The following is a 13,042-nucleotide window of genomic DNA, read 5'->3' on the forward strand; positions in this document are numbered from 1 at the left end:
ATAAAGTTACAGCTCAAAGCTTTAGGGGTAACATAGGGCAAGACCCAAGAGAAATATGATTGGATATCTGATATCTTTAAAGAGGTATTATAAAAAAAAACAAACTTGCAAAATTAATGGACAGATCAAGAACAGATGCCTTTTATTCCACCCAATATTGCTATTCAATTAACCTTTTCCAAACTATCAGGACATATCTCAGGCTATATTTCCAATTTTATATCAGAAGAAACTACAGTGGAAACAGATTAACTACCTTGTTACAAAATGGTATAGCACAACAGAAAAACAAACAAAAATCCCGAATGATCCAGATTCTAAAAGAGTCAGAAGACCTGGAACCTAGGCTTGGTTCTGCAACTTATTAGATACAGTATGTGGCCTTGCAAGGAGTCAAGTGTTATTACTCTTTGAGTCTCAGTTTTCTTACCTGAAAAAAGAGGAAGAGGATCCACAAATTAATGTGAGTCAATTATTTAACGGATATGAAATGATCTCAATTCTGCAAAATACTGCAGAACGTCCTTGCTATCACTGAATACAAAGGTTTTCCTGGTCTCACTCCAGTGCACTATTCAGTCGCACTGCATCATCCTGCCAAATAGGATTAGCTGATCCTTTTCAACTAGGAACAAACTATCCTGAAAGGTGAGGTGCCATGTGTTCTAGATATTTCAAAATGTACCAAATTCTCGGGTGCTGGATAACTTCAGCCAGCAAATATCCCCCTCTCACCAAAGGGTAATTACAGGGTACCATCCTTTTCCAGATCACTCGCAAACAGTCGGACACGACTGAGAGACTGAACTGAACTGAATGAGCCCTATATCCACTGGGCCTGATCAGGTTATGGTCATAATAAGCACTCCTAAAAGCTAACTCACCAGAAAATCTACTCAGTGGGAAGAATACTTATGGTGATCTTGCTCTAAGAATCCTAGATCAGATTTCAATCTGATTCTTCAAACCACTGGATTAAGTCAAGAGACCTGCATTCTAATTGTGGCTTTTTTACTGACTAGCATTACTACCCCAAGTTGCTGTTATCATAAGGAAGAAATATGGCTCTCAAACCTGGTTGCTCATTAGAAATTACTTGGAAATCCATGGAAATTCTAGCCTCACCCCAGATATACTCTGTATTAGACTCTCTAGAGGAGGACCATGTGTATCATGGCTCTCCCACATAGCTTAATTACAGGTTATGAATGTAAAGTAAATTCAACCATGTACCATCTCATCTTCCCAGGAGCTGCTAGCCCCTCTCACCTGTATTCCATGTTGCTGGCATTCTTACGAGTGGCAGTCAGTTCTACCCCATTCTTTGTCCAGTAGCTGTATGTAAGGGTGTGAGAGTTGGAGGTGAGGTTACACTGCAGGGTAACAGAGGGCGCAGGGCTTTCTCGAATAATGACTTCTTCACTGGTGACAATCCTTGGTTCTGTAATAAGAGTGCACAATGATAGGAAGCCATAGTTCCATTCTCCGCAGCCCTGGCCTGAGAGTAGGATGGGATAGGTTGGGGAGACTAGAAGAGGGAGGGCAGACAGGACCACATAAGGAATTTCACTTTACCACTTTGGAGGAAGTCAATAAAGGAAAAACAATGATTATAAGCAAATGATCACTAGCGCAGACAACAGCCTGAAGACCAGCTGGCCTAGACGTGAAAAGAATGGGAGTATTATGGATGCTTGTACTGGCAACAATTCACTTACGCGTTTGAATACCATCATTTTTTGAGATAAGAACCACCAACCAATTCGACTTCAATTAGAAAATCAGGCTCCACCTTGCAATTCTGAAGACAAAGGCAGTATCATTTAGATAACTAATAAACTTCCTATGGAGTCACTAGGCCTTGAAACAGTAATAGTTATAGTTAGGCAATACATGTATGGCTTTCCCACATTTAAATCTGATAAATCTATGGCAAACCAGCCATGGCCATTAATTATGCAGAAAAAGACAATATAGATCTTAAAGACAAATTTCCTACTGAAAGTCTATTGCATTTTCCAAATTTTGCCGAGAGAAAATTCCTAAGGAACCAGCAGTTCTTCTCTCCAGCCCATATACTCCAAAGACAAAATATTTTCAGAATTGCACTTTAAAATATTTTTCATTCTAAGATAATCATAACTAGAATATAGTATATGCTGGTATTATGGGCTCCTAGAATTTTAGAGCTGAAAGGCTCTTAGGGTTCAATGAATCCCAGTCTTTAAGAGCTAAAAAGGTAAAATGACTTGTGCAAGGCCATAATTATTGTTAGTGACAAAGCTGGGCCTAGAAAACACACCTGATCAAATTCTTTATCCCTCCCCCTCCAAGCCAAAAGTACCCCCATAACACTTTCCACCCTAGAGAAAGTTATATACTTCATCCTCGGGTTCTACCTAGGCTTACATAACCTGGGATCACTCATTTAGTATCTACAAAAATAACCTGTGTCAAATGTTATAATACACTGAGCAGAAATATTTTAAGGCACACTGTATCAATACCATTCCTGAAAGGTTCATCTTTACAGCACTTTGAATTCCATCACTATATTAAAGTCAAGAAGTCTGTGGTCTTTTCTTGTTACTATTTTTAATCCTTTCCCATGGTTAGCTCTTTTTCTACTTTAGGTCAATCATTCTCAAGTACAGTTAAAATCTTTTCCAATCCACAATCAGAGATATTTGCACTTTAACTTTTTCCCCAATTATTTCCTAGAAATCCTTGACTAACTTTTCATTTTCCTGCACCTGGCTACTTCCTGTCTACAACTCTCTAGCAGCTCCCTGACACCATTTTATACACGTATAGTGCTGACTCTATAATTCTTAAAGACAAAACTCTCTCTCTTCACTTGAGCCAAGCTTTGTTCATTGTGCAGGAAGGGGGAGAGGACGGAGAAGTCATGGGACACTTGAAAAGTGTAATGCCCAAGCACCTCCTAATCAGTGTAACATTTCTGACTGTAGAGCTCATATTGTCAAAGAAACTTGTGATAAATAAAGCAAATCCTCAAGTTTGCTCAAGTAAATTGGTTCTCATTATTTTACAACTTTGGCAAAAGGATAGTGGTTATCTTCCAATCAGCACTGGTCCTTATCGGTAACACCAAACAGGGTCTCTATGTACAGATAATGGAGGCATAGCAGCCACTAAGACAGAAGCAGATGCATGTAAACACATTAGCGCAGTGGTGTCCCATGGTTTCCAAAACACACTGGACAGAAGCCAAATCCCTGGGCCTTAAGTCGAGCAGAACAGCTGCAAACCCTGCAATGGAAGGCGCACATACACCATCAGCAGAAAGCATCACAATTCCAGGAAAATCAAAACCAAGCAAAAACAAAAGAGATAAAGAGAACCAGTACTCCACAGAAATTAAAAAATATAAAGGCAACATTAAAACCCAAACACACTTTTAGTTTTTTGCTGAATTTTTACTATCCAATTTTATTTTCTGTCCCATTTGGGACTCATCTTCTGGTTCTTCCTCTCAGACTGCACTGAGAAAGGGTAAACTTTGAGGCCAAGAGCTTCAAGATGTTTAAATTATAAGGAGGCCAAAGTAAATGCTACTCTTACCTGTGGTGATGCAAATGACCACGCAGCTCAGGGAGATTAAGAAGTTGATGAAAGCAACCTGGTGAACTTTCTGCCAAGAATTCTCAAAAGGCAAAGGAAAGCACATTTTCCCTTAGGTGTTAAAGATTCAGGAGAGAGTCAGCAGGGAGCAAGTCGATAATTTTAATAGGTTTAAATATGATTCTGCACCATAGGAGGGTTGTGGGGTGGCATAACCTCCCTCCTATAATTGCTATATATGGAAACCGGTACTAGACCAAGTTCTTTGGTCACAGTGCCACAACTGCATTCTGCACCAGGATGAAGGTGGGGCTTTTATTTCCGATCAAACATTGGTGGTTGAGCATTACTCATGACAGTCCAAGAGAGATGAACATTTAGGAGAAGCTCAAAATTCTTACCTGCCACTTATTCCTATTTAGAAGCACTGGTTCAGAGACCCTTACCCTAGTCATCATTCATATGTAGAACATGCTACAGACAGAGAGAGAACCTACAAACTGGGCACACTTCTACTGCCAGGAGGTCATCCTTAGAAAATCTCAACTTGCCCTTGGAGACAAATGTCATTGAGGATGCTGAATCATAAAACAGTCCAATTAGAGTGGAATTCAGGGTGTTTAAAAAGTGAAGACGATTAGCTCTCTGAATCAGTTAACTAGGATTAACTGATTTATAGGGAAGTCTGGGGAGAATCTAAACTAGCCAGGGTTTGGTTCAATCACATGCAGATACCCTTAAGTTAGGAAACTTATTTCTAAGTAAACTGGGAGACTGCTATATACTCTCCAGAATGAGAGGCAGGTACCCCAAAGACTCATCTTCTTTCAGCCCCAAGGTATGACCTTTTAACTATGAGTCCACCTGAGTCAGGCTCCTACAAGTACAAGTACCAAATGCCCAGCCCAGTCCATGCCTACAAACTTCTGCAGACCTTTGTGGCCATTTGGGTAACTCTGTTTTTACAAGGAAAGGAGCATGGGGGCAGGAGAAGGAGGCGTGCAAGGGGAAAAAAAATTATTAAATAAAAGAAAAATCACTGGGTTAATGTTCCCCATTTTCACATAGACAAAGTTTTCTTTTTCCCTTTCCAGAAGCAGGTTCTCTGATTCAACAGGGCCAACTGCAGCAGCCTCTTCTACCTCTCCTCGAAGTCCTCTTCATAGGCATCTCCTGAGCTGCTATAAAGAACAGACAACTAACTTGCTATTTTCCACAGAAGGAGATTCAAGACCCATTTCAGATGACCTCCTGTGTTATTGCCAATATCCTCATAAATGTATTTTACTGTTTTTATTTAATCTAAGTCAGTCAGTTCTTTAAACCAGAATTGGCTCTAGGGGCTCTGAGTCCCTGAAAAGAAGGTGAAAAACCCAGAGGATCTTTCCTCAATTACAATCAGGACAGATGTGGGTTAAAACTCTTCCTGGCCAGAAGCACTGGCTCTGTGGTAGCTTCTCCCTCCCTCTCCTCCCTACCACACAAGCAGTAAACTATTCAGAAAGAGATGGCCACAAAAGCTCCTGTGTCTGATGTCTCACTTGTACCTGCTACTACAGGATGAAGAGAAGGGTTCTGAGTCAACTGCTCCGCTCACTCTTACCACTCAGAGGAACACGGTTAGAATTTAGTTTCCTCTTTTTCTTTTTTCAAGACATAAGAAAAGGCCAGTATGAATGGCTTCCAAACTACTTCTGGGGTTGCCAGCCTCTGGGATGATAGGGTGGCACTGACTACTGTGCCAATAGTCAGTCATCAAACTGTCAACAGATCCAACTCTGACTTTGAAACAGTATGATGGGATTTAAAAGAAAAATACTTTGCAGCTTAGTGTCACCTGGTTCCTAACAGCAAGACATATGGAGGAAATCTAAGGCCACTGCTCTTTAGAGAACAGGAGACTAGATGGGCAGGACCATGAGGAATATACTGCTGCAGTGGGGGGCTGTTATCAGAGAAGCACATGCCACTGTTTTAGAAAAGAAAAAGAGCTAGAACTATGGAAATATCCAAGCTTACATGCTACCCAACAACCAAAACACATCACCACACCACACCCATGGCAACATTCCCATCATAGACAGGATGACACCAAGTCACAGTGAGGGAAGAGGCTGGGCAGACACAAACTTAAAACCATAGAGGTGAAGGCAGCTACTCAGAGAGCTTCAAACAGATGCACAGAGAAATAAAAAATAGTTAGATTGGGGAGAGAAATAAAAATAGAAAGGCACCACATAATAAATCAGCAAAGGATAGCAGGAACCCTACTACAAAATTCAGGGGGAGGGAAGGAAGCGATCCGACACTGCCCTGGTGCGACTGCCTGGCTTCGTGAGTTTCGAGGGTTTGTGTTGTTGTTGTTAGCCTCCCCAGTTCGCCCTCCCCACCTCTTCCCAATGCAGGTGATTTTGGACAATCACAGATTTTCCCAAGTTCTTTGTTCCTGAGGAGAGAGACACAGAGAAGGGTTGGGGGTAAGGGAGGTAAAGAGGACAGCAAAGATACAAAAGAAAAAAAAGTTGCCACAGATATTTTCATACACTACAACCAGAAGGGTCGTGGGTTTGAAAAAACGAAGACAAGGGGTGGGGTGAGTGATCATACTGGGGAAGAGGGGAAGGAAGCAGAGGGAAGGGTCAGCGGGCCACCTCTAGTGACTACAGTACCACTACTGTAGGGTGCTGGACTCACTCTGAAGCACGCTTATGGTAGCCTGGGCTCGAATCCATGTTATGGAAGGGTTTTGCCTCAAGTCATTCCTCTTGGGGTCGTTGCTGGCCCTGCACTCGTAAGTCCCAGAGTCCTCCAAGGTGAGCCGGGTTATTCTCAGCACACTCACGCCGTTTGCCCCGTAGGCGGTGTTTACGGTGACACGGCGCTTCCGAGCACCGTCCCACAGCTGTCTGAAAGACTCTGCCCGGTTGACTTCTGCGTACCACCACTGGATCTCTGGCGTGGGGCTCCCGACCACGTCACAGTACAGCTCAAAGGCGTCCCCAGTGAGCTTAGTTTCTGACATGGGCGACTTGACAAACCCAGCTAGAGGGAGGGGGAGCAGGAATGCAGTGACAGGCCAATCAGAAAAAAAGAAGAATCAACAGGTGTTAATAGTAATTTAAAGAAAAGAAAAGAAAAAAAGCAAATGAGTTGCAAAGAACAAAAAGAATTCATTTTTAAACTATAAAGAGACAGTAAATAGCATTTCATACAAGCCTTTAGAAGAAGAACCACCCTGAGAAGCTTATGAAGCAAAGGCAGGCTAATTACAAGCTGGGGCAGCCCAGGTGCTGGCCAGGCAGAAGCAAGCCCACTGGAAAGCATTTTAGCAATGGGCCCAGCCAGTAGGAATGAGAAAGCCTCAGGTCTCAGGGAAGTCTCTTTCCATAGAACACAAACCATTACCTTTTCAAACTCAGGCAAGTGATGAAAGATAACTGGAAGTTGGCAATAGGTTTATATGCCAAGTCAGGGTCTCTCTTTTGGATGGGTGAACACTTGGTTAGAAATGCAATGTCTTTTATGGGTCACAACAAGAAGCGTTAATGACCTATTGACACCTTCTTTTGGGAGTCAGAGTCCAAATCTCACCTGAAAGGCTAGCAAATTTCTCACTCATGCAGGATCCTATCCTGAATTCAGGTTAGACTTTCCCCGCATCCTCTTCTTCCGTGGGCCCACGGCAAACAAATAACCCCGTTGTTTGTGAAGCAGCCTCTATCTGAAAGCAAATCCTCTGGTACAGGAGAGCAAGACAGTCTGTATTTCAGAGTGAGAATTACTATCAGGGTCAGCTCAGGAGTGGAACCAACAGTAACTCAACTTATTGCCAGTGTCTGGAGGGACTATTCCCTCCACAATCCCATAAATTTATAAACCAGAAAAATCTCCTGAAAAGTCAGTCTTAAAAATAATCATGACACAAAAACCGAACCAGAACAACAACAACAAAAATCCATGGCATCTGACAGGCTCTCTTCACATTCTTTAGCTGCCTGGTTCCTAGAGGCCAGCTCAAAATGAAAACTGTACAGTGATGTATTAAACTAAACTCTACGGTGAAGGCTAGGCCTCACCAACATTGCCAGGCATTGCACAGGAACTAAAAGTTGATGTCTGCTTTCACTTGCCCATAATTTGAGGTTACACTTGCATAAGATAAGGTGAGAATGGCAAAGAGAGAGCCAAAAAAAAAAAAAAAATCCAGACTTATTGGAACAACTTGGAATGGAGTCCATATCACAGTGCAAGCATACTCTCTCTCACCCATTTACTCCATCAAGGGTCCATTCAGCATTTCTACCAATTCAAGCTAAAAGGTACTAATAATTCAGTATCTAAAGTACAGGCAAGAAGCTAAAAGAGGGTACTCTGATTCGCCGGGCAATTTCTCTTAGGCCCAAGCCAGATCCTCTGCAATGAGCAGAGTAAAGCCAGTATCTACTAACATCAGGTTAAGAACATTTCAGAGGAGAAGTATGAATTAAATAGAACAGTTTCCCTATAGACAAAAAGCCAAGGATATAATGGGATTGCTGAACATGGAGGTTGCTAAGTGGAAATTTTTCTGTTTATATCCACAGCATATTTGCCTTTGGAGATAAACTGTACACAATGGACCTCAGAACCCTATGGGAAATACTACACTTACTCAACTAGAGGTCAAGAACTCCAAATTCATACTAGTCTTTGAACTGATACAAGATTCAGAATCTGGGAAGGATAGGAAAGCAGTCATTAATAGCCTCAGATTAACTGTTCTGCCTTCAAAATGACATGCCTAAACTACCTTTTGAGACCGGATATCAGTTCCTTGAAAGGAACTAGTTATGAGGTGCCAAGAAGCCAAAAATATATCATTCTCAAGTGCAGGGGAAGTTTCAGAATTCCGGAAAGAAGACACCAAGCCACTGCATGAAAGGCTGAGCTCACTTCCACATAAAAGGGTACCCAAGGGGACTTCCCTGGTGGTCCAGTGGCTAAGACTCTGAGCTCCCAGTGCAGGGGGCCCAGGTTCGATCCCTGGTCAGGGAGCTAGATCCCACATGCTACAACTAAGACCAAGAGCAGCCAAATAAATAAATAAAATTAAAAAAAAAAAAAGGGTACCCAAGGAGCTATGCTTTAGCTTTCACACTACCTTTTCATTCATTTTACTACTGGCTCAATCACTAAAGAAAACTGTTTATCAGTAAATCCCTAGAAAGCAGAAAAAAGTATTATTCTCCTTTAATCATACTCTTGATCATTAAGTGGAATTCACAAATGCTCTTATTCTCACATTCTCTGTGAACTGGGGGAGTTTATGTCCACTTGAATGATGTGATAATGTACCTAATTATGCTCTAGAAATATGTTGTTAGTGGATTTCTCCTGTCTTTTTTCTCCCTTCTTCTGAATTGCACTTCAAAACAAGCTTAGATCTAAGCCTATTCAATTTATTGACCATGCTATGTAGAAGGAATACCTGCAAGTATGTCCAGAACCACCAAGAACCCATCCAATTTCAAAATAATCATAAATCCCAAGACACCACAATTCAAAGACAGTGGAGAAACAGTCTGAACACAATTCTCCACTGCCCAGAACGAAGAAAGTCACTCAAACCAACACTGCAACTTCTGGACAAGACTTACTTCTAAGGAAGTGCTGATCTGATTTAGTTTTCTACTTGTATACAGGGAAGGGGACCAAGTCGATAATGTTCCTTGATTATTGACTAGTAAATTATATTATATATATTCAGGGCTTCCCTGGTGGCTCAGCGACAGAGAATCTGCCTGCAATGCAGGAGACACGGGTTTGATCCCTGGGTCAGAAAGATCCCCTGGAGAAGTGAGTGGCAACCCACTCCAGTACTGGAAAATCCCAGGGACAGAGGAGCCTGAAGGGCTACAGTACATGTGGTTGCAAGAGAGTCAGCTAAACAAAAACAATGATATATATTTAAGCAAACTTATCTAAAAGCAAAAGTAAAAATCCCTTAAAACAATGACAACAGACATCTATCTGTGCTCTTTGAGGCTATTATTTTTTATTATTATTAGACATGTATATCATTAGATAACATTTTTTAAGTATGTGTTATGTGTTAGACAATGTGCTAAGCACTTTTATATTATCTCATTTAATCTTCACAACATAGCACAGATGCAATTATAATCCCCTTAGAAGATGTGGAAACCAAAGCCCAAAAAAGCTAAGTACTTTTCCCATAGTTACAAGCTAATAGTGAAAGAGTAGACTGGAATTCAGGTGTGTCCAAAGCCAAAGTATGGTCTCTTAACACCACAACTGCAGTCAATGTGTCTCCCTGAGCCAGAAAAGTTATAGATATTTTGGTCACCACTTAAATATAATTAATTAATTCTGGGTATGAAAAGTCAAGACTCCTCCACTGGAATGTGCAGCACACTATGATGACTACCTCCTTAAAATTATAATCCTATTAAAGAATGGAGACAGAACAGCACAAGGATCAAAGAAATCCTGAAGCAATTATGTGAACGTGAGTGAGTGGGGGACAGCGGGGGGCGGGGGAGGGAGGTACGGGACGACGGTGAGAAGGGGTAGGGAAGAGTGAGAAAACAAAAGATGGTTCAGAAGCAAGACTTCCCCCACAGTTCTGATGATTCTACCACTCTGCTCTTAAGAAGCCTAGCTTCATAGGAAGGAGCTTAAAAGACATTAAAGGCATTTCTCTAGTGTTGTAGTTAGTGGCCAAAATACTAAAAGGCAGCACCTGAAATTTTATGAAACAGCTTACAAAGTCCTTTCACACATATCACATTTCATTTTCTTCACATAAATTCACAAGGTTCATAGGTCAAGTGCAGAGATAGGTTCATGATTTGATCAAGATCACTTAGGTAGCTAATCCTGAGTGGAGTGAGGATCAAAACAGAGGTCCTCAGCTTTTAGTGTACCGTTCTTTCCAAAAAAAAACACACTGCCTCTAAATAAAACAAGTAGGGAATTCCTTGATAGCTGAACACTCATCAAAAATCATGAAAACAAATCTATTTCTCCTCCTAGCAGTAGGGAAAAACAAAACAAAACAAAACAAAACCAATGCTCTCTCTATACAGTACTGTGGAATCACGGCAAGGCAAAGTTATTAGCAACCATCTACCTCATTATCCATCCAAAATTAGCTCCAATTCAGGAGAAGAGAAGAACCAGCTCTCAGCAGCAGCAGGAGGCAAGGCAGCTCACAGCGTGACTCACTGCCCTGCCTTTCATTACCAATGGCTTTCAAACAAATACATGCCCTCAACATGAGAGCACACACTGCTCAAAGTCAGGAGACCAGGAAAAGCATCTGTTTGATTTCCAGGTCAAAGCTCATCCAATATTTTGGAAAAAGCCTAATTTCAGAAAAACAACCTCTGGCCCCCTCTCCACCACCATCTCCAGCCACTGTAATAGGTAACTAGGCTCAGAACTCAAACAGGTTTGACAAAGTACTAATATCAGTTCCTTCAGTTCAATAATGATAAAGAGGGAAGCCAAAGAGTGGTCACTAGCTTTGTGGGAGGGAGGAACTAGAAGCTGAGGGTGGAGGAGGGTGGCAGGCATAGTATTAAAAAATGAAGACAGTAAAACCAGGAAAAGCCTAAAGTAAAACTGTAACTGGGGATGGGACGAGAAGATGACAGCTGGGGCTAGCAGCCGGAGAAAAGGAGGAGCTCTCTGGCAGGGAAAACTGAATGTGTAGATATGTAGCAGAGGGTGAGAAGAAGAAGGGAACACAGAGGAACAAGTTGAGCCCAATCCCAAGAAAACTGCTTTTACATATGCCCTAAGGAAGCAAAAATGCTATCCTAGCCCCATACATGAGGGACCATCAGTGATTTTTTTACAGCCAATATTCTCATTTTCCTCCAGGGCTATCAGTGAACAGACAGTAAGACCCACTTATATTCCTCTCTCAGCTGACTACTGCCAAGGCCGGGCCTTTAAATTTAGCCTGTTTTTGTCACCTTTTTCTTAAAAAAAAAAAAAAACCAGCTGTTCCCTTCAAGCCCCTCTCCACTACTAATTCCCTGTGGGTGGCTCATGCTGTTCTTTCCTTCGTGCCTCATAATAAAGAGGAAATGACAGCCAAGGACACAAGAGAGCTGCTCTCACCTTCCCCCATTCACTCATACCATGCACCCCAAAAAGCAGACAGACTCTGAGCAAGACAGACTGGTATCTAGCTTTGGTTATAGGTATCGTATTTCAAATCTAAGTGACTCTTAACTGCAATAAGCCTGCCTGTTCTTACTGCTTATTTTAATCCTTCACACTATCCCTCAACACCAAAGATAGGTCCTAAGTCCACAGGCACTCATTCTGTGTGTTAAAACCAAGTGTAAGGCAGGCCTGAGGCCCTGAGAGTGGATGAAAATGGGATAACCTCATTCTCCACAGCAGGAAGGAGGTATACGGGTCTCATTTCATGGACCAGTCTGATCTGCAGGTGAGAGACAGCAACAATTACAAAGCATTTTCCAAAGTCACACCTATTCCTTTCACAGCTACCTCTATCAGGGAGTCATGACAAAGGCTTAGAAAGTAAGATCTTCTCCATTCACCAGCTTCTAATCCAGGGCCATCCTTTATTCTGAAATTATAGCATCCAAATGGCTAAAACAATCTGTTTTGGCATATTTTAGTCAGCCTTCTGTTTTGAGAAATAGGAGACTATGCAGTTTAGTGGATAAAAGTAGCAAACTCTAAATCTGGATTACTTGGAAGTGTTGTCACCACTTGTATGACCTTAGGCAAATGACCTAACCTCTGAGGTTCTCCCTAATCTGTAGGCTGGACTAATAGTAGCAACCTCAAAGAGTTATTGTGAGGATTACTTGAAATTGACATACAGCTTAAAACAGTACCTGGCACCTAGTAAGCACTCAATAATGTTAGCCATTATTCTATGTCTCCATAGAAATTATGCTGAACAAGCCATATGCAGCAGCCTTCAGCACTGTTCCAACAACAGTCTGGGAAGTAGAAATTTTCTCTTAAAGGAGCTCCAACTTAGAATCCAACTTCATCAATAAACCGCAAAAAATTAATTTTAACCTTAAAAATAAGAACCAGAATGGAAATATTAATTGCAGAAGGCAATGAAAAAGTTGGGTATTCTTCATTCCTTCCTATCCTCGGAGCAAACTAAAAATAAGGGGAGTGGTAACAGAAGTGTGGACTCAGGGAATTAGCAGTTATGACACAGTTACAAGTCATTCAATCTAAGATAATGTGAACAATATGGAAAGCCCAAAAGTAATGAGAATAAAAAGAGGCAGTACAAGATTCTCCTTTAAAAAAACAAAAAGTAAATTAGCCTACTAATTATAAATTAAGCTGCTTGGCAACGATATATGGAAAGATACTGGATATCAGGCAGACCAAACTGTAAATTCACAAAAATGTCAAATAAAATGGTAGTTACAGGATTTTGATCATA

The 13,042-nt window shown here is 41.4% G+C and overlaps 1 protein-coding gene across 3 annotated transcripts in view; it reads right to left on the reverse strand.

The window, feature by feature from the left end:
• Window positions 1-13,042, reverse strand: part of NPTN (neuroplastin) — a 64,388-nt gene that overhangs the window by 26,057 nt on the left and 25,289 nt on the right. For 2 of the 3 annotated variants that reach the window (XM_027553170.1, XM_027553169.1), the window contains exons 2-3: window positions 6,280-6,627; window positions 1,270-1,441 (exon numbers count right to left, since the gene is read on the reverse strand). In XM_027553170.1, the coding sequence (XP_027408971.1) occupies window positions 1,270-1,441; window positions 6,280-6,627 (520 nt within the window). The remainder of the gene's footprint in view (window positions 1-1,269; window positions 1,442-6,279; window positions 6,628-13,042) is intronic. The other variant, XM_027553171.1, reaches the window with a different exon arrangement.

The sequence above is a fragment of the Bos indicus x Bos taurus genome, chromosome 10, assembly GCF_003369695.1.
Source record: "Bos indicus x Bos taurus breed Angus x Brahman F1 hybrid chromosome 10, Bos_hybrid_MaternalHap_v2.0, whole genome shotgun sequence".
NCBI classification, from domain to species: Eukaryota; Metazoa; Chordata; class Mammalia; order Artiodactyla; family Bovidae; genus Bos; species Bos indicus x Bos taurus.